Source organism: Gigantopelta aegis, chromosome 6, assembly GCF_016097555.1.
Source record: "Gigantopelta aegis isolate Gae_Host chromosome 6, Gae_host_genome, whole genome shotgun sequence".
Lineage (NCBI taxonomy): Eukaryota > Metazoa > Mollusca > Gastropoda > Neomphalida > Peltospiridae > Gigantopelta > Gigantopelta aegis.
In genome coordinates this window covers 51,245,872-51,266,114 of record NC_054704.1, presented here as the reverse complement: position 1 = coordinate 51,266,114, position 20,243 = coordinate 51,245,872, and the positions used below count along the sequence as shown (strand labels likewise).

The 20,243-nt window shown below is 39.0% G+C and overlaps 1 protein-coding gene across 2 annotated transcripts in view; it reads right to left on the bottom strand.

The window, feature by feature from the left end:
* The window catches only part of LOC121373943 (phospholipid phosphatase-related protein type 5-like), a 44,908-nt gene that overhangs the window by 6,994 nt on the left and 17,671 nt on the right, over positions 1–20,243 (bottom strand). For both annotated transcript variants that reach the window (XM_041500785.1, XM_041500786.1), the window contains exons 2-4: positions 11,440–11,640; positions 4,546–4,708; positions 1,228–1,345 (exon numbers count right to left, since the gene is read on the bottom strand). In XM_041500785.1, the coding sequence (XP_041356719.1) occupies positions 1,228–1,345; positions 4,546–4,708; positions 11,440–11,627 (469 nt within the window). In that variant the 5' untranslated portion in view covers positions 11,628–11,640. The remainder of the gene's footprint in view (positions 1–1,227; positions 1,346–4,545; positions 4,709–11,439; positions 11,641–20,243) is intronic.

Sequence of the window (20,243 nt, the reverse complement as noted above, 5' to 3'; positions counted from 1 at the left end):
CACAACATAATTTTGTTTAAAGTGTTACATAAACAGCACTCATTCTGCTCCAGCACAATATAATTTTGTTTAAAGTGTTATATAAACATCATTCATTCTGCTCCAGCACAACATAATTTTGTTTAAAGTGTTACATAAACAGCACTCATTCTGCTCCAGCACAATATAATTTTGTTTAAAGTGTTACATAAACATCATTCATTCTGCTCCAGCACAATATAATTTTGTTTAAAGTGTTACATAAACAGCACTCATTCTGCTCCAGCACAATATAATTTTGTTTAAAGTGTTATATAAACATCATTCATTCTGCTCCAGCACAACATAATTTTGTTTAAAGTGTTACATAAACAGCACTCATTCTGCTCCAGCACAATATAATTTTGTTTAAAGTGTTACATAAACAGCACTCATTCTGCTCCAGCACAATATAATTTTGTTTAAAGTGTTACATAAACAGCACTCATTCTGCTCCAGCACAATATAATTTTGTTTAAAGTGTTACATAAACAGCACTCATTCTGCTCCAGCACAATATAATTTTGTTTAAAGTGTTACATAAACAGCACTCATTCTGCTCCAGCACAATATAATTTTGTTTAAAGTCTTACATAAACAGCACTCATTCTGCTCCAGCACAACATAATTTTGTTTAAAGTGTTACATAAACAGCACTCATTCTGCTCCAGCACAATATAATTTTCAAAAGAAAAGTGTTAAAATGTTATCTAAACAACATTTATTCTGTTACATCACAACATAATTTTCAAAAGAAAAGAGTTATATAATCAACATTCATTCTGTTCCAGCACCATCCATATAAAATATCAAATTATGAAATATTTTAACCACTAAATTAAAAAGAGTTAAACTTGTTAACATTTATGGAATGCGCTGAAGTAGGGGATTTATCTCATTCTCAAGATCATGTAAATCGAGATTATAGTTAGGTTGTGTGTGCCACGAGCATGTGCACGTGTGGATATGAATACATATTCTAAGCCTCCCACCCCCATAACCCCCCCCAAAAAAAACCCCAACAACAACAACAACAACTAAAAAAACCCAAAACAAACAAAAAACCCAAATGTAAACAAACCACAACCCCCTCCCTACCCCCCAAAAAAAATCAATAACAAAAAAGGTATATTTTTTAACGAAAGAAACCGTACGTTATTTTTGGAAGACTATGCGCCTTTAAACGAGCGAGCACCTGCGCGGACTTACCGACGAACCTGACGAGTCTGCGACAAACCTGCGGGAGGGCGCAGTGTCGGCTCATCACGTGGACGATCTTCTGCGGCTCGGCCGTGAACGTGAACATCCCGATCTCCCCGATCAAAATCTGCAAACATTCCACACGGAGAAGTTAAACAAGGTGTTGGAATCGTAGTCATATTAATGAGCAGTTGTTCACGTTAATAATTTATTATTAAAAGGTAAATATGGATAATAACTGCGTCGTTGTGGTAGCAGTTCAATTTAAGTTGACGTTTTGTTTATTCTAGATAGCACCTTGGACGTTATTAAGAAAATAGGCACGTACGAAAATGAACCAGTCCTTACCAGTCGGTGAAGTAACCACTAAACTACCAAATAAAGATAGCAAGGGTGACCCTGCCACACATATAGTCTGAATTCCGTCAGGTGAAGAAATCTAAGATGACTGCCAAAATTGATAAAATTCATGTTTGTTTTGTTTCAGCTTCTGGCTGTCATATTAAAGCATGTTTATCAAAAAGTCTAAATATACTCTTCAAAAGAAGAAACGCAAAACCACATTGTCGTAACATTTGGAGAATTGATTTAATTATTGAATGGTGAGTCCGATAATTACCAAATGTTGCAGGATTGTTCACAATTCACTCTAGTCTATTGTGAGTAAGTGATAGGACACACCACCAAGGTCAAGGTCATCTGGAGTCAAAACCGGGTGTGGCCTCCGCGTGTGTTGACAACTGCCTGGCACAGCCTGCCCATTGAAGCAACCAGAGTACGGATGACGTCCCGGGTGATGGTGGCCCACTCGGCCTGCAAGGCTGCTGCCAGCTCGGGCAGGGTCTGGGGCTGTGGTTGTCGCTGTCGGAGGCGTCGGTCCAACTCGTCCCATAGATGCTCAATTGGGTTCAAATCCGGTGATATCGATGGCCAAGGAAGGACATTAATGTTGTTGTTCTGTAGGAAAGCCGTTGTGAGACGTGCTGTGTGAGGCCTGGCGTTGTCATGTTGGAACACTGCGTCGGCGTTGGCCATAACTGGAACGATGTGTGGCCGGAGGATCTGGTCAATGTAGCCCTGTGCATTCAGGTTGCCCTGCACGTGGACCAGGTCAGTTCTGCCAGTGTGTGAGATGGCTGCCCACACCATGACACTACCCCCGCCGAATCTGTCCACTTCCTGCACGCAGTTTGCCGCATAACGTTCACCACGACGCCTATACACGCGACATCTTCCATCATGACGTCGGAGCAGAAATCGGGACTCGTCACTGAACCACACCTGTCTCCATCGCAGTTGAGGCCATTGTCGATGAATCTGGCACCACTGCAGTCGGAGTCGACGGTGTTGTGGTGTTAAGATGACACCTCGAACTGGACGTCTGGCACGAATTCCTACCTCACGTAGGCGGTTCCGTACGGTCTGGTCGGATATCCTGCGCAAACCTGGTATTGCTGCGGCTGTGGAGGTGGCAGTAGTCAATCGTTCCCGAAGGTGGCGTACCCGGATGTAGCGGTCCTGCCCGGGGGTAGTGACCCGTGGTCGACCGGATCTAGGGAGGTCACGTGTTGATCCATGTTGCTGGTAACGGTCCCACAGTCTGGAGATGGTGCTTGGGGACACATGGAATGCCCTGGCAACGGCCGTTCTGGATTCGCCTGCGTCTAGTCGGCCGATGGCATTGTTTCTCTGCGGTTCACTGAGACGTGGCATGTCCTGGATTGTCAACTGTCGGCCAGATACAGAGGCCAGGCAAGCGAACACCCTGCACTTTTATACTGTCGGTGTTCATGTTGCACGTGCAGACAACGCACGTGCAGTGGTGACATGGTTTGCACGTGGCTGCGTTTTTGCGAATATTCACATTTTGGAACTTTATTGTACAGTAGCTGCGTTTTATCGAATGTAACCGTGGGAATGTGTTTGGGACATGCAATGACCTTATATTCACAAAGCATGAACCGGTAGGAAACATAAAATCGGAGTTATAACCCATTTGTACCCTTTTGCGTTTCTTTTTTTGAAGAGTATATTATAAAAAAAAAGACAAATAGCACTGGCAATACAATGAGAACATATGAAACTCTCAAACAGGAAATATACTTAGAACCATACCTAATTCACTGCTTAAACCCAGATCATAAAAAAACATTTCTCTAAACTCCGACTAAGTGACCATAACTTGAAAATTGAAACTGGCAGGCATACAAAACCGTATGCTCTTCTTGACCAGCGTCTCTGTGATGAATGCAATATCATTGAAGACGAACTTCATCACATTGTACAATGTAAGAAATATAAGTACCAACGGTCAAAATTATTTCATTTTATCTCCAACTACAACCCTTCATTTTTAAATATGACACCCAAAGAGCAGTTTATTTTTATTATGAAAAATCAGGACCCAGCCAACATAGGTGTTATTTGCAAGTTGGTTTTCCAATATAACGAATAGACTGTAGTAGTGACATACATGTATATGTATATATGTATGTAAAAATATAGTCATTAATTGTTTGTTGATATTGAAACTTTTTTATGTTACTTTGTGCACTCTGTTCCCATGTGGAATGTTTAAATGCAATAAATTTTATCTTTATCTTATCTATAAAGATGATTTTGATGTTCAGGGTCCAATTTCACTAAACATCGCAAGCCTAGTTTTGCACGTAAACGTAAATCTACGACTAAACCGCGGTTCTTATTACTGTTATAGTACAACATATAGTTAGAAGTACACATATTTCATTTCATTTCGTCCTTAAAATGTTCCATTTTCCGTAATTTATGTAATTTTCTTCGTGAAATAGATGCCGAACATTTTTAAATACATTGTATATGCGCAGTATAACTGCTAGTCACAGACGTAAACTTACGATGTTTAGTGAAATTGGCCCCAGACATATATTTTATGAGTCATATAATTCAGTTGAACACAACAGGACACAGAAGCTAAGGGCGTACATAGCCTCTGATACATCAGTAAACAAAATTCCATTATACACACTAGAACCGAGAGGCGGGACGTAGCCCAGTGGTAAAGCGTTCGCTTGATGCGCGGTCGGCTTGGGATCGATCCCCATCGATGGGCTCATTGGACTATTTCTCGTTCCAGCCAGTGCACCACGACTGGTATATCAAAGACCCTGCTATTTGCTATCCTGTCTGTAGGGTGGTGCATATAAAAGATACCTTGCTACTAATGGAAAAAAAATGTAGTGGGTTTCCTCTCTAAGATTATATGTCAAAATTACCAACTGTTTGACATCCAATAGCCCATGATTAATAAACAAACTTTAACACTAGAACTGAGATGCAGAAACGTACGACAAAGGGAGGGACGCAGAAGCTTAGGGCGTACACGGCCTCGTTGGGCACCTTGGCGTTGAAGGCGAAGTCCGACATGAGCGGAACGTCCTGCTCTGTGCATGACAGCAGCGGGTCCGTGCACGAGAAGTTCTGACGTCGCAGCGGGAAAATGTCTGTCCATCTGAAACACAAATTGAAACTTAATATTTACTGTATGAGAGAGAGAGAGAGAGAGAGAGAGAGAGAGAGAGAGAGAGAGAGAGAGAGAGAGAGAGAGAGAGAGGAGAGAGAGAGAGAGAGAGAGAGAGAGAGAGAGAGAGAGAGAGAGAGAGAAGAGAGAGAGAGAGAGAGAGAGAGAGAGAGAGAGAGAGTGGGGAGGATGAAGGGAGGGAGGGAAGGAGAGAGAGGCGAGGAGAGAGATTGAGGAGAGAGAGAGAGGGAAAGAAAGAGAGACACACACAGAGGGAGGAGAAAAATACATACAGAGAGAGAGAGGGGGGGGGAGAGAGAGAGAGAGAGAGAGAGAGAGGTAGAGAGTGTGTGTGTGCGTGCGTGTGCGTGTGTGTGTGTGTGCGTGTGTGCGTGCATGGATAAATTATAAGGTCTGTTCCAAAACTAACTGGAGGGTGGGAACTGTAATCATTATTTTATGGCTGGTGTGTCTGCCACATGTTTCAGACCTAAACATTGCCTCTCATTTCCACTCCCTTCTAGTTACATGTATTGCCTAACGTTCGTTTGACGCTGCCTTGTGCAGAGATACGATTTTGATAATAGAATACGGTTTTGTCATGTAAATGTGGCTATTAATTATAAAAAAAATTGTACACAGGCCTCGGTGGTGTAATGGTTAGGTACTGGGTTCGTATCCCGCTACCGGTTCCCACTCACAGCGAGTTTAACGGCTCAGTGGGTAAGACCACTAGTACTACACCGGACATTAACAACTGACCACTAACCCACTGCCCAGATATTCGAGATTTGTTTCCAAGACAGCGTGCTTGAACATTAATTCCATATAAGCACAAAAATAAGTTTACATGAATGTATATGGAATATTTAGTCTGTTACTATAAAATCCCAAATTAGCAATACTTTATGATTCACAGCTACTGCTATAAAAATGACCGGAGGATGGAAGAGAAATCATTTTCATTAATTCATTTCAACTTATTTTCCTGCATGTATCCAATTAAGGATCAAGCACGCTGTCTTGGACACACACCTCAGCTATCTGGGCTGTCTGTCCAGGACAGTGGGTTAGGTATTAGTGGTTAGTGAGAGAGAAGAAGGTGTAGTGGTCTTACACCTACCCACTGAGTAGTTAAAACTCGCTCTGGGTGGGAGACGGTACCGGGCTGCAAACCCTGTACCTACCAGCCTTATGTCCGATGGCTTAACCACGACATCACCGAGGCCGGTAGAAGAAATCAACAAGTAAGTATTATTATCATGGAAAATACGTTAATGAGGGTGGGATGTATGTTTTCTTAATACCTACCACTCGTAAAATAAAATAAAATTATTTGACTTTCATTTCTTTCTGTTAAAACGAAGTCCATTAGATCAAGGCAAAATTGTGTATTGCGATAAAAAAAAAAAAAAAAACATCGTTTGTGGAACAGCGGTAAACAGAAACACACAAACCCCAAAATAGATAACATTTTTAACATGAATTGTCGTGCTGGTTAGGTATGATGGCGCTAGAATTTAGTTGGACTGTAGATTCTCCAGGGTTTATGTAAATGTCGTGATGTAAGCTGCGTGCAGAATCCTCGAGTATTCGTTCCTGTTTCTTTCCTTTGTAACTTTCAGTTATGCATGCTCATTTATGTCACCCTTTTCCTGGGTATTCATGTAGGTAATGAGATGATGATTTGGGCACAACGAGGATAACTACATTATAATACAAACTGATTTTGTTCTGCTATAAGACAGGTTGTTTTTTAATTTTGTATTTCACATTAAACGAAGTTTATTGAAATATGCCACTATGAGAAGAGAGAGAGAGAGAGAGAGAGAGAGAGAGAGAGAGAGAGAGAGAGAGAGAGAGAGAGAGAGAGAGAGAGAGAGAGAGAGAGAGACACACACACACACACACAGACAGAGAGACAGACAGACATATAGACAGACAGACAGACAGACATACATACATACATACATATATACATCCAGAGGGATGGAGGTAGGTAAGGAGACACATACAGACAGCGAGGGAGAGAGAGAGAGAGAGAGAGAGAGAGAGAGAGAGAGAGAGAGAGAGAGAGAGAGAGAGAGAGAGAGAGAGAGAGAGAGAGAGAGAGAGAGGATGGATGGAGAGAGTGTGAACGATCGTACTAATATTCCGAAATAAAAACATAGATTCCAGCTGTTTGTCTAACCCTGACCATCGCATTCCTGGAAGATGCAGGAGGATCAAATCGAATTCGTCCCCAACAAAAGACAAACTGTTTCACACTAAACTCTCTTACCATCTGTCAACATTCCAAAAATAGATGTACAAACATGGCTGACAGTAAGTCTCTGTTGTGAGTGAACGTCTTTAATTAGCTGTTTGCTGATGAGGACACACAGATGTAGCAGACGAGAAACAAACCCGAGATTATCCTTACCGCCAATCTGTGTTTACCGCGTGCTTCTACAGCACGCCTTGACCACAATTGTAAAGTCTTTCGCCATTCATCAGTCATTAGTTCCCAATTCAAATATAGTTCATGGTTATCACTGACACAGAAGGTCAAAGCCAGAGAAAGATTTGTTGTTGCTCGTGTTTGATGAGCTCTGGATGCGTAACATTGCATAAATGTTTTGAAAATTATAAATGTATGAATGAGTGTTTCGTAAACTTAAAAAGTTTCACACTCACAGGAAGCTATAGAATTAGTGTGCTCAGGCAGGCGAATGCAGGATTTTTCTAGTAAGAGGGTGCACCTTCTAAAGAAAAAGGGTGGGTGGGTGGGTAGCATCTACAATATTCCAAAATACTACATATGCATTACATATCTTCCTACCGGCCTCGGTGGCGTCGTGGCAGGCCATCGGTCTACAGGCTGGTAGGTACTGGGTTCGGATCCCAGTCGAGGCATGGAATTTTTAATCTAGGTTTTAAACCACTTGCACCGATCTGTGATCCATAACTGGTTCCAGAAAGGCCATGGTTTGTGCTATCCTGCCTGTGGGAAGCGCAAATAAAAGATCCCTTGCTGCCTGTCGTAAAAAGAGTAGCCTATGTGGCGACAGCGGGTTTCCTCTAAAAAACAGTGTCAGAATGACCATATGTTTGACGTCCAATAGCCGATGATAAGATAAAAAATCAATGTGCTCTAATGGCGTCGTTAAATAAAACAATTTTTTTTTTACATATCTTCCCAGTGGTAAAGCGCTCGCTTGATGCGCGGTTGGTCTAGGATCGATCCCCGTCGTGAGCCCACTGAGCTATTTCTCGTTCTAGCCAGTGCAGCACGACTGGTATATCAAAGGCCGTGCTATGTGCTATCCTGTCTGTGGTATAGTACATAAAAAAGATCTCTTGCTACTAATGGAAACATGTAGCTGGCTTCCTCTCTAAGACTATTTGTCAAAGTTACCAGATTTAAAAAATCAATGTGATCTAGTGCTGTCGTTAAACAAACACTTTTTTTAAAAATATATCTTCCGTAGAAATACCTAACCAAGCATGATATTACATCTCCCAATCGCCTCCCACTGAAAAGAAATAAATTGATCCGTCAAAAATTGGGATTTTCTTGTCACTTCGAAATTCAGGGAGGATAGCACCGCTAATACCCATTTTTGCCCCCCCCCCCCCCCCCCACCAATGATCTACTTATAATAAAATATCTATTTTCACCACAGACGTACGAATATATCCGTTTGAAGCTTCAGCGTTTAACAAGTTATTTTCTAAGTTCAACAAACTCGAAACGTGGTCATTTGACTTTTCTCGCATAAAACAAAAACACAAAAACCCTCAATAATTATTTTTGTCAGTTCTTCATTTTAGTGTATTCGTTCAAAAGATGGTCAAATCCCACAGACCGCCATTTGAAAACGTTGGCTCGCAGCCGGGATATTTTCTTTTGTATACTTTTATGTTTGTTTTGGAAAGAAATCTTCTGTGTTAATGACGTCCGTGTCTTTTCACAATTCAAATATTTACATGGATTTTATTGTATTGTCTTCATGTTTCACAAAATGTCGGTCAGAGATAATAACATGATAATATAATTTTGAATGTCCAGAATATTATTTATAATTTGAACCTTGGAGATGGATCGATCACATTATTTTGTACCCACGAAGCGCCATTCTGCAATATAGGTCACATACACCATGAGCCACAGAAAGAGGTAGGAAGGAAGGAAGGAAATTTTTTATTTAACGACGCACTCAACACATTTTATTTACGGTTATATGGCATCAGACATATGGTTAAGGACCGCACAGATATTGAGAGGAAAACCGCTGTCGCCACTTCATGGGCTACTCCTTTTCGATAAGCAGCAAGGGATCTTTTATATGCACCATCCCACAGACAGGGTGCTACGTACCACGGCCTTTGATATACCAGTCTTGGTGCACTGGCTGGAACGAGAAATAGCCCAATGAGCCCACCGACGGGGATCGATCCCAGACCGACCGCGCATCAAGTGAACACTTTACCACTGGGCTACGTCCCCCCACATCAGACACATCAGATGTTTTTCTACATACAGCTAACGCCCATTCCATAATCACCTCTTTTTCCTCTACGATCAAAGTAAAGCACCCAATGTCTGTAATCTTGTAACCAACTTTAAAGCATCACATTTTGAACGCATACAAGCGTGAAAACATTACGCCAACTGACACAGCATGTTTTCAGTGCTGAAATATAAATGCATTCTGTCAGTCCTTGTAGCAGAGAAGAGCGGGTTTTTAGGGTTTTTTTTGGTCGTTTAGCAAATGTCAAATGGATTTTTTCGTGTTGGCTTTCACGGCGAAGAATCTGGTCTATCTCGTAGGAGATCGCTTAACACCCTGACGCCGTGACGCGTGTACATTGAACGTGGCGCTGTTTGGACGGTAAACATGTGATGCAACTGGAAACCAGCAGAAAGAAAACAAACCCTCGGTTTGCCTTGCCCTCAGAGGCAGACGTGTGTTATGTCACCGCGTGTATGGACAGCGGGTGAGAAATAACTCACAGGATACAAAATAACTTCTTTTTTGACGAGGAGGGATATATGGTTGACTCTTGAGGGTATCACATATACAAAATTTAAAATAACTTTTCTGATATGTAGGAATATGATTACATTTGGTGGTACAGAAATTCAAATTTTAAAATAACTTTTGAAAGGTTTTATGACACGAAGAAAGATGGTGACCCTAAAGGCTTTAACTCTTCTGATGTGGAGGAATATTGCTACTTTTAGGCGTATAAAAATCTAAATAATTTCTTTGTTACTGAGGAATATGATGACACATGGTGTTCTGTACAAGCTCCTGTGTGTTGTTTTTATCCTTATGACATACACCCACTTCTTTCTCACAGAAAAGAAGAGGTGTGTGTCTATGACATAGTACTTGAAGACTATTGAACCATTATTAAATCGAAAGAATAATGGAAATGAAATTCGACTGTATTACTATTTTAAAGCGTGAGGAAGTTAATAAAATTGGTTGCAAACAGTTATTTTCTCAATTATAAGTGATTAGTGTTACTGTCTTTCACAGTATTAAAGTGATATTAACTGATTTACTCAACCTTCTATGAAAACTCATCATTAAAAGGACATACCCTAGTTTTTAAACACTAAGGCATATTTTTGACTAGTATAGTTGTTTTTGATAACTAAAATCATACTATACTGAGATTTTATGGTTTAGATGATCAATTTTCGTACATTCGAAGTGTTTTTGGTCATCCTGGTGTTTTTAATATCACAAAATGCATTTCTCATATTTTTAAAAACGCACGTGCGTCTGAGAAGTAACAGTTATGGAGTAGAGTTTTAGTCTATTTTTAGAGGGTATTTCACCATTTCAAAGTCACAGACTCATGTTTCACTCAATTGTAACTTAATCCAAATGTGTTACAGGTTTGTAGATTAACTAAAGTTAGTGTTAATTTTCACGTGTTGAAACTAGGGTCTGTCACTTTAAAAACAGCTAAGAACTGTAAATACGCGTCGTGACACAACTTTTTTTATGTATTTAGTTCAGATATTTAAAAATTACTCTATTTAAAGGAACATAACAAGATTTGCATATATTACCTTTGTCGCCAAATACAGCTAAGGATTTTTTTTTAGTGCAAAGTATTTAAAATAACACGTTCAGGTACACAACGACGTGTGATTTGTGTTCATGGAAAGGAAAGGAATGTTTGCTTAAATGACATCCCAGCACATTGATTAATCAATGTCCATTAGGTGACACACACTCGGTAATCGTGAAACATGGTTTAAAGAACCAGAGAAGAAACACGTGTAGGCTACAGTTTTCGATTTGGGCTGTTTTAGACTCTACCCCCACCCCCCAACCCCGTTGGGCTATTTCTCGTTCCAGCCAGTGCACCACGACAAGTATATCAAAAGCCGTGGTATGTGCTATCCTATCTGTGGGATGATGCAGATAAAAGAGCCCTTACTACCAATAGAAAAAAATGTAGCGGGTTTCCTCTCTAAGACTATATGCCAAAATGGCCAAATGTTTAATTAATAAATCAATGTGCTCTAGTACTATGCTGTTTTTAAAGAAAACAAACTTTATTAACTCTCAAACACGGAAAAAATACCCCCTCCCCAAAACCCCCCACAACCTTCCTCCTCCCCCCAAAAAACCCCCCACACACAAAAAACAAACAACCCCAAACAAAACAACAACACCAAATACAGAAGAAAATAGACAAAAGGAAAATAGACTGACCTGAGAAAGTACTCGAGTATGACGACAAACGACAGAATGATGACCTCCAGGACAAAAGTAGCACACAACAGCACCCCCTTGTAGCCGGTACTGGTGGGCGTGTAGTCGGAGTTGCGGTCAGACATCACGTAGGTCCGTCCCTGGCTGTCGTAATCAACATCGTGGCGGTCGTAGTGATCGTCGGCCATCTTAGTGAGTCACCTGTTAATCAAATACGTATCTTCATATCACAAACAATAACAAGTAATCAATATTGTATCAAATAGCTGGATCCAAAGCTATATAAAAAATAATACATGAGTGGCCATTAGATACCATTTATCCTACAACGAGTTGTTTTAAAATCTATCCAACGAGCGAAAGCGAGCTTGATACGTTTTTAAACAACAAGTTGTAAGATAAATGGTATCTAACGTAAACGGATGTTTTATTTTATTTCTTACATATCCTAAAAACCCAGGTTTTAAGCAAAGTTTACCATCTTTCTCGACTAAAAGTTATGTACAGCCTTTGCACTTGTAGTTAACTTACGCATTTCAGACAGGTTAACTATACGTCACAGTATAATCGATTTCCATCGTGGTGTCTTTTCATTGGATGTATGACATTGGTGACCTGGTCATCACCCAGGAGCAGCCAGTCGTATGTCTTGAAATTGTTAATACACGTACATGTATATGTGTAAACAAGTATGTGTTATCAAAAATAAGGAATGATGTTCTCACCAACGGGTGTGTAAGAAAATGTTTTTAATCAGAATATTCGTTACAGTCAGAATCGCAAGCACCATAAATATTAAAGGGACATACCCTAGTTTTTAATCACTAAGGCATAATTTTCACCTAGACTCTAGTTTCAAGCCGTAAAAGGTTGGTTAACTTACAAACCTTAACCTTGGATACAGCAGAATGAAACAAGAGTCTGTGACGTTGAAATACCCTTAAAAATAGACTAAAACACGACTCCATAAGTTACTTCTCAGACGTACGTGCATTTTTAAAAAATGAAAAAATGCATTTTGTGGTAATAGAAACATCAGGATAACCAGAAACACTTCGGTTGTATGGAAATTGATAATCAAAACAATAAAATATAAGTAATGTTTGATTTCAGTGATCATAAACGACTCTTATAATGAAAAAATATGCTGTAGTGTTTAAAAACTAGGGTATGTCCCTTTAATAATAACAGTCGTGTTATCCTGATTTGATAATGAACTATTTTCATTCTATTCCGTCAGAATTATAACTACCTTTGATATAATCGACTATTTCCTTTAGTTCCGTTCTTAATTAATATATTCTTCCGACCAATAGGTTCTTTTCTTTTTTCTTTTAAATTATTTTCGTGTTTATATCTAATTAAGGTTCAGTGTCCATTAGGTTCAAATCCTGCAAATACAGGTGTGTTTGATGCCAATTCAATGCATACATAGCCTAATGGTCTAAGACGCCGCAATCTACTAAGCAACGGTTTAAAGGAGCAGACCCTAGTTTCAGCCAGTTAAAATGGACACTAAGTTTAGTTATTCTACAAACCTGCAACACACATTTGAATATGGCTATTACAGAGAGAAGCTAAAGTCTGTGATGTTTAAACAGGGAAATACAGTCAAAAATAACTAAAGCTTGTCTCACTAACCATTACTTCTTAGACGAACGTGCGTTTTTAAAAACTAGGGTATGTCGCTTTAATGAATATTATCACGTACAGTATTTAAAACTGAATTTGTATTGACGTAATGCGACTTCAACTCTGATTAGATTGAACCATATGCACGTGATTCGCGAATGATCTCTTACTGTATGCGACATCGGAGTCGTCACCTCAAATAGTATAGCTTTTAATTTAATAATTAAGAATGAGTACACTATACACCATGCACCATGCGATCTGTATACTGAGATATACTCCATTTTCGTGGGCTACGTAAATGTTTGTGATTTTGCTAAAAAAAATAAAAATAAAAAAATATATAAAAAAATAAGTACTTATATACTCGCGGAACAAAAACGTAGTATCATAAATTCGTATTATATGTATATAAGTATTCAATTTTCATTAAATTCTTTAATTCGTTGTCTGCACTTGAAAATTAAACCAACAAAAACAAAAGTGAAAGAACAGTACTTTAAAACAAAAATTAATAAATACTTTTGACAAGGCGGGAAGTGGTCCGACATTATGCAACTTTGACGGAACCCCTTAAATACAGGAAAGGATTTTGTTTTCTCTATCTTTTTTTTGGTTCCATTTTTATTTTTTTGTGAATCCGAACACGTTCTTTTTCAATCGAAAATGGTGGTCATCTGTTTGAAGAGTGGTCAGATGGAGACATTCCCTGAGATTACAGTCTGCTCGAGCTTTAGTATAGATCAACAGTCTGGGCAGACGTGAACGCGCGCGGTTTTTTTTTTTTTTTTCAAAAGGTCACGTCAGTGTCACGACTTGCAAGGCCTAGGACCAGAGGTTAGCCGTTTACATGGATACGGTGGATACACCTTCTCTTTTTTCTCAAGTGTTCCAACAATTTGGAGTGTATCCCAAAGACGTAACACAAATGAGAGCGAAAGTACACAAACAAGAGGCGAATCAGCCAGTTGGAAATCAGTCGTCTTTGAACAACTGGCGAGGGGTGAGCTACATAGGCGTCTTGCCCATGCCGTGACGCAGATCGGTTTGGGTGCTGTCAATACCATAATCCAAAACACTTTTGTGTCACAATTGCGAATCTTCCAAGAGATTAGAATCAAGGATTATATGTTACGTGCATTAAAAAAAACTAAATTCTTTTAAAACATTTTTTTTTTTTGCTTGCACAAATTGTTTCAAATAATTATCACGTAATTAGATGACGTTAGTTTGCAGGCCTTGGTGTAGCCAGAGGTGGATATAGGGGGGCCCCCAGGGGACGAGACCTCTCTAAATTTTGCGACAGTTATAATTTTATTATATATTTTTATTTTAATTTTTTCTTATGATCTCCCTCCAAACCTCCCGCAAAGTCCCGTTGGCATGCCGCCTCATGTCATTGCCCCCCCCCCCCCCCCCCCCCCCCCCCCCCCCCCCCCCCCCCCCCCCTCCCCCCCCCCCCCCCGGATTTCCTGGATCCACCACTGGTAGCCAAGGAGTAGGGTCTCCACGAGTCAAGCAGGACTCGAGTACCCGTGCAAGGAAGAGCACTCTCATTTAATTATACCTTTTTACGTCATTTTGCCATACGCTAGCAACCGGTTACATTATAGGGCTATGAGACACGGAGGGAAAAGAAAGAAAGAAAGATATGTTTTATTTAACGACGCACTCAACACGGCTTACTTTACGGTTATATGGCGTCAGACATATGGTTAAGGATCACACAGATATTACGAGAGGAAAGCCGCTGTCGCCACTTCATGGGCTACACTTTTCGATTAGCAGCAAGGGATCTTTTATATGCACCATCCCACAGACAAGGTAGTGCATACCACGGACTTTGATATACCAGTCGTGGTGCACTGTCTGGAACGAGAATTAGCCCAATGATTTGGCATCCATGTTCAGCACTGGAATTAAGATGCTAATTTTACTTTATTCCTTATTCTTATTATCATCTAGTGTAAGTGTCGGGTACTCGGGTCTAGTTTGACCCTCGAGTAGTCGAGTCCAATATTTTAGACTCGTGGAGGCTCTACTAAAGAGAGGGATATTCTCTCTATTTAATTCCTTCAGGTCGAAATTAGCGGAGAGGAAATGAGAGAAATGTCTGCCTAGGGGCGGGACGTAACTCATTGGTAAAGCGTTCGCCTGATGCGCGGTCGGTCTGGGATCGATCACCGCCAGTGGAATCATTAGGCTATTTATCTTTCCAGCCAGGGCAAAACGACTGGTATATCAAAGGCAGTGGTATGTGCTATTCTTTCTGTGGGATGATGCATGTAAAAGATCCCTTGCTATTAATGGAAAAGGGTAGCGGGTTTCCTCTCTAAAACTATGTCAAAATTACCAAATAGCCGATGATCAATGTGCACTAGTGGTGTTGTTAAACAAACCTAACTTTAACTTTATTTTGGTCTATCTATAGAGGACCCTATGTGCCCGTTGTTGTTTGTTTTTTGTTGTTTTGTTTTGTTTTGTGTGGGTTTTTTATACTGCCCTCTTGAATTATTTTAGTCTAGATACAGCGATATTTCTCTTGGACTAGTTATAACAATATCCATCAATACTTATTTTGACATTATCTCAAGCGCGGATCTCGTGAGCCCCCCCCCCCCCCCCCCTGGGAAATTTTAAGGGTCACAAGCTTGCTATGACCCCTAAATATGTTTGTATTCATATAGTAACAATAGCTTTAAAGTAAATGATGTACATTAGTACATTTTAAAAAATTACTAACCTCCCCTATCCACCCCACTGGAAAAATTCGGCACCCGCCCCGAAACAGTTTGTCACACCGAAATAACGTTCGTGCGCATGATTTAGTAAAAGATCTGACCCTTTTACTGAACTTTTTATGATTGCTCAGCCAGCTAGTGCACCACGACTGGTATATCAAAAGCCGTGGTATGTACTATCCTGCCTTTGGTGTGGTGCACATAAAGACCCCTTGCTACTAATGGAAAAATATACCGGATTTCCTCTCTAGAACTATATGTAAAAATTATCAAATATTCGACATCCAATAGCCGATGATTGAACAAAACAAACTTCTTTTTTTTTATGCCAGCCAGATCACACATACATTGAATGTTACTTCGATATTTTACGGTAAGTTACGAAAATTGCCGAAAACGTTACCATATAAACGTCAACAATCCTTTGACGTGACGTCAACAATGCTTTAACGTTATTCAATATGCTTATTGGTAGCAAAGCGGTACTACGTACATTCTTCGTCAACTTCAGAAATGTGCGAACAGGATCGCTGTTGACATCGATAAGCATATTTATTTGAAATTTGTATAACTACAAAATGTATATGGATCCAATACTATCTAATGACGACATCTATATTATAACTGCTGTGCTGTTTTTCTGCGATACGTTAGGCTATATACAAGTTTTGAGTGGATATATGATGCATGAATAGAGGTAAGTGATTTTTTGTTTAGTTAGAGTGGGTGTGTAGGCATTGACGGAGCGAGTACTGTTTGTTTGTTGTTTTTGTGTGTTTTTTTTTGGTGTTTTTTTGTGTGTGGTTTTTGGTTTTTGTTTTGTTTTGTTTTTGTTTGTTTTGTTTTTGTTTGTTGTTGTTTTGTTTTGTTTTTGTGTGTGTGGGGGGGGGGGGGGGGGCACTGGCGTAGACAGGCTTTTATATTGAGTGCCAACAATGGGGGGGGGGGGGGGGAACCGACACTATGTATGTTGGTATGATTTTATAAAATTTAATAATTTAAAAATAAAAAAAGTTTAATTGGGCTATGCCACTGATTGGGTGGGGTGGGGGACAACCCACGCAAACCCCCACCCTTGTATATTCTGTTAGACAGGCCAGTATCTAAGGTGGACAGGGAACAGATGTGACTTGTGGAGAGCCCTGGATAAATAATAACTCATTATACATACAACATATTTTTCAAATGTATGACAAATTCCTCGTCCCTAACAACACCCAGTAATCACCTGAAGAGCAATACGAACAAAAGTGATTCATATTTTATAATAGATTCAGATAAATATTGGTTTTGATTTGCTAATGTAGAGCGTTCCGACTGCAGATGCTATGCAAATTCATAGGCGTCGGAAAGAGGGGGAGGGATTGGGTGAGTTTGAGACACTAGCCCCTAAATTTTAAACAGGAGGCGCCGGTCCTCACCCCCCCTCACCCCCCGCCAGTTGAAAGGCGATCTAAATATGGATTTGAATGACCATATATATTTCTATTACTTCAACAGTTCACAAGAAAGTAACTTAAAATTCTCTGCTTGATGAAATTGTTTTAATAGGACTAGTTGATTATAAACATTCTAAATAGCTTTATAACAATTATATATATATGACCTCACATTTAACAACTGGCCCATCCAGTCTGCTACCCACCCACCCCACCCCCTTCCCCGTTGCCAGCATCTTCCAACGCCTACGAAAAATAGAGAATATGTGGCGTTTTCTGTGAAATACGATTTATATGTCATCGAGTGAAGCCTGCATGTGTTGTGTGAAACTGTAGACTTTACGAAATGTGATATCAATCGTGTCTAACCGAAAATACGAAATGTTCTATCTATTTAATAACTTTGTTCTCAGAACGCCTACCACAAATCTAGTATTGAAGCCATCCATTGACTGTTACGAAGTATTATACTACAATACTCTAAACAGTATATTATTTATTATGCATTATATATTTACTGTACACACACACACACACACACGTCCCATCCAGCTAAGACTGCGCTTCTATAACAACAATAAAGGCGTGTGTTTTATTATATATGGTCTCTCATAACATAAAGAGTAGTCTGTATAATATTTTTTAATGGTATATTTCTGTATTCTCACAATGGTTAATACTGACTAAGACTTGAATAAAGTATATGTCTGTCTGTTTGTTTGTCTGTACAGATTGTCATATGATTTTATAACCGAACGCCCGTCAGGGATACATTTCTTAAAGCTGATGACACAGTTAGATACATTTTTGACTTGATGTTAGTGAATAGCACAAAGTCCACAAGAAGAAAGTATGGACACTTTCGATCAATAAAAAATATTTTGTCTTTAAAAAAAAAAAAAAAAAAAGTTTTATTTAACGACGCACTCAACACATTTTATTTACGGTTATATGGCGTCAGATATATGGTTAAGGACACCACATACATTGAGAGAGGAAACCCGCTGTCACCACTTCATGGGCTATTCTTTTCGATTAGCAGCAAGAGATCTTTTATATGCACCATCCCACAGACAGGGTAGTACATACGAAATTTTATCTTTAACATCATTTTGATTATCAACTAATATATTAGGTATGCATATGAAAAGTCATTTTGAAAAAAAAAAGTCTTCAGCAGCCTTAATTTGCCAAATAAGTCAAAACGTTACGGACGGAATGGGTATATTTACAAAAAAAGAGAAAAAAGCCCCAGGATGTTTGAACCAATATTATACTGAGCTGTCACTTCCTACTTTTGGAATTTATTGTCAAAACCTTATTGAAGATATTGGCTCAAAAGGCGAAGAAGACATTTATAATTTTGATAATGTGTTTTATTATAGCAGATCAATGAGTACTTCAACATCATCGTCACGGATGAACACTTTTGATTACTAATTTGTTTTTGTTCTTAAAGGGACATTCCTGCGTTTGCTGCATTGTAAGATGTTTCCGACTAATAAAATATTTCTACGATTAAACTTACATCTTAAATAAATTTTCTTGTTTAGAATATCAGTGTCTGTATATTCAAATTGTTTCTGGTCGTCTTAATATTTGTAAGGAGCCCAAACTGGATTTTGTCTTGAAATACTTTCGTACGTACGAAAAAAATATATTTTAGGAAATAAAATGAAATTTAACCTAGTACAACTATTAGAACGATCAGAAATATAACAGCCACTAATATTTTATGCAGAAAAATATATTTGATATGTAATTACAATCGTTAAAAAGTCTCTGTTAGTCGATAACATCTTAAAAATTGCAGCAAACTCAGGAAAGTCCCTTTAAGACAACGTCACACAATACGAGTGCCTAGTACAAGAATAGTCGATTGCACAGCAACCGATAAAATCATAATATTGCTTTATCACAATCGGCTATAAATACATAATAAATAAATAAATGTCATGGGGAGACACATGACAGCTAACCGTGAACATTCTAAGAATAGAGAAAATATTACTACATCGTATTTACCATGACATTGTCCTTCCTGTCTATTTCAAACTTTATTACCATATAAGGTTTCATTATGTTTGTATCCGGACAAGCTGGACCCAATTTCACAAAACACCGTAAGCCTAGTTTTGCACGTAAACGTAAATCTACGACTAAACCACAATTTTTATTACTACTATAGTACAACAAATATAGTTTAAAATACACGTATTTAATCTTCTTTTGTCCTTAAAATGCTTCATCTTCTGTAATGATGTAATTTGCTGCATGGAATTAGATGCCAAACACATATAAATGTACGACAGGTATAACCGCTAATCGCAGACGTAAATTTACGATGTTTTGTGACATAGGCCGCTGATATTTCTTTTAGGTTTTTCTTTCCTTTTTTTTTTATCGGGTTAAGAAAATTGTGGTGGTGGTGACTTGTTTGTTTTTTTCGTTGCTTTCCTTTTAGAATTAAAAAACAAAAAAATTACATTTTATTTATTTATTTTACTCCAAATGATACTGACCAAACCATATCAAAAATTAAAGTTTGTTTTGTTTAACGACAAAACTAGAACACATTAATTTATTAATCCTCGACTATTGGAATTCAAACAATTGGTAATTCTGATACATAGTGTAAGAAAGGAAACCCGCTACATTTTACCATTAGTAGCACCATCCTACAGACAGCATAGCACATATCACGGTCTTGGATATACCAATCGTGGTGCACTGGCTGGAAGGGAAAAAAAAATGCCCAATAGGCCACAGACGGGGATCGATCGTGAACCGACAGCGCACCATGCGAGCGCTTTACCACTGGGCTACGTTCCGCCCCTTCAGCCATATCGGGGAATTAGAACAAAATAATGAATACTTTATTTTTGTTCTAAATCATGATGAAGGTGTGACCTTTTCTTGCAAAGTGTACATGTAACATGTTTCCAACTATTAAAGCTCTTTTAACAACCACGATTAGTAATTAAGGAGTCAG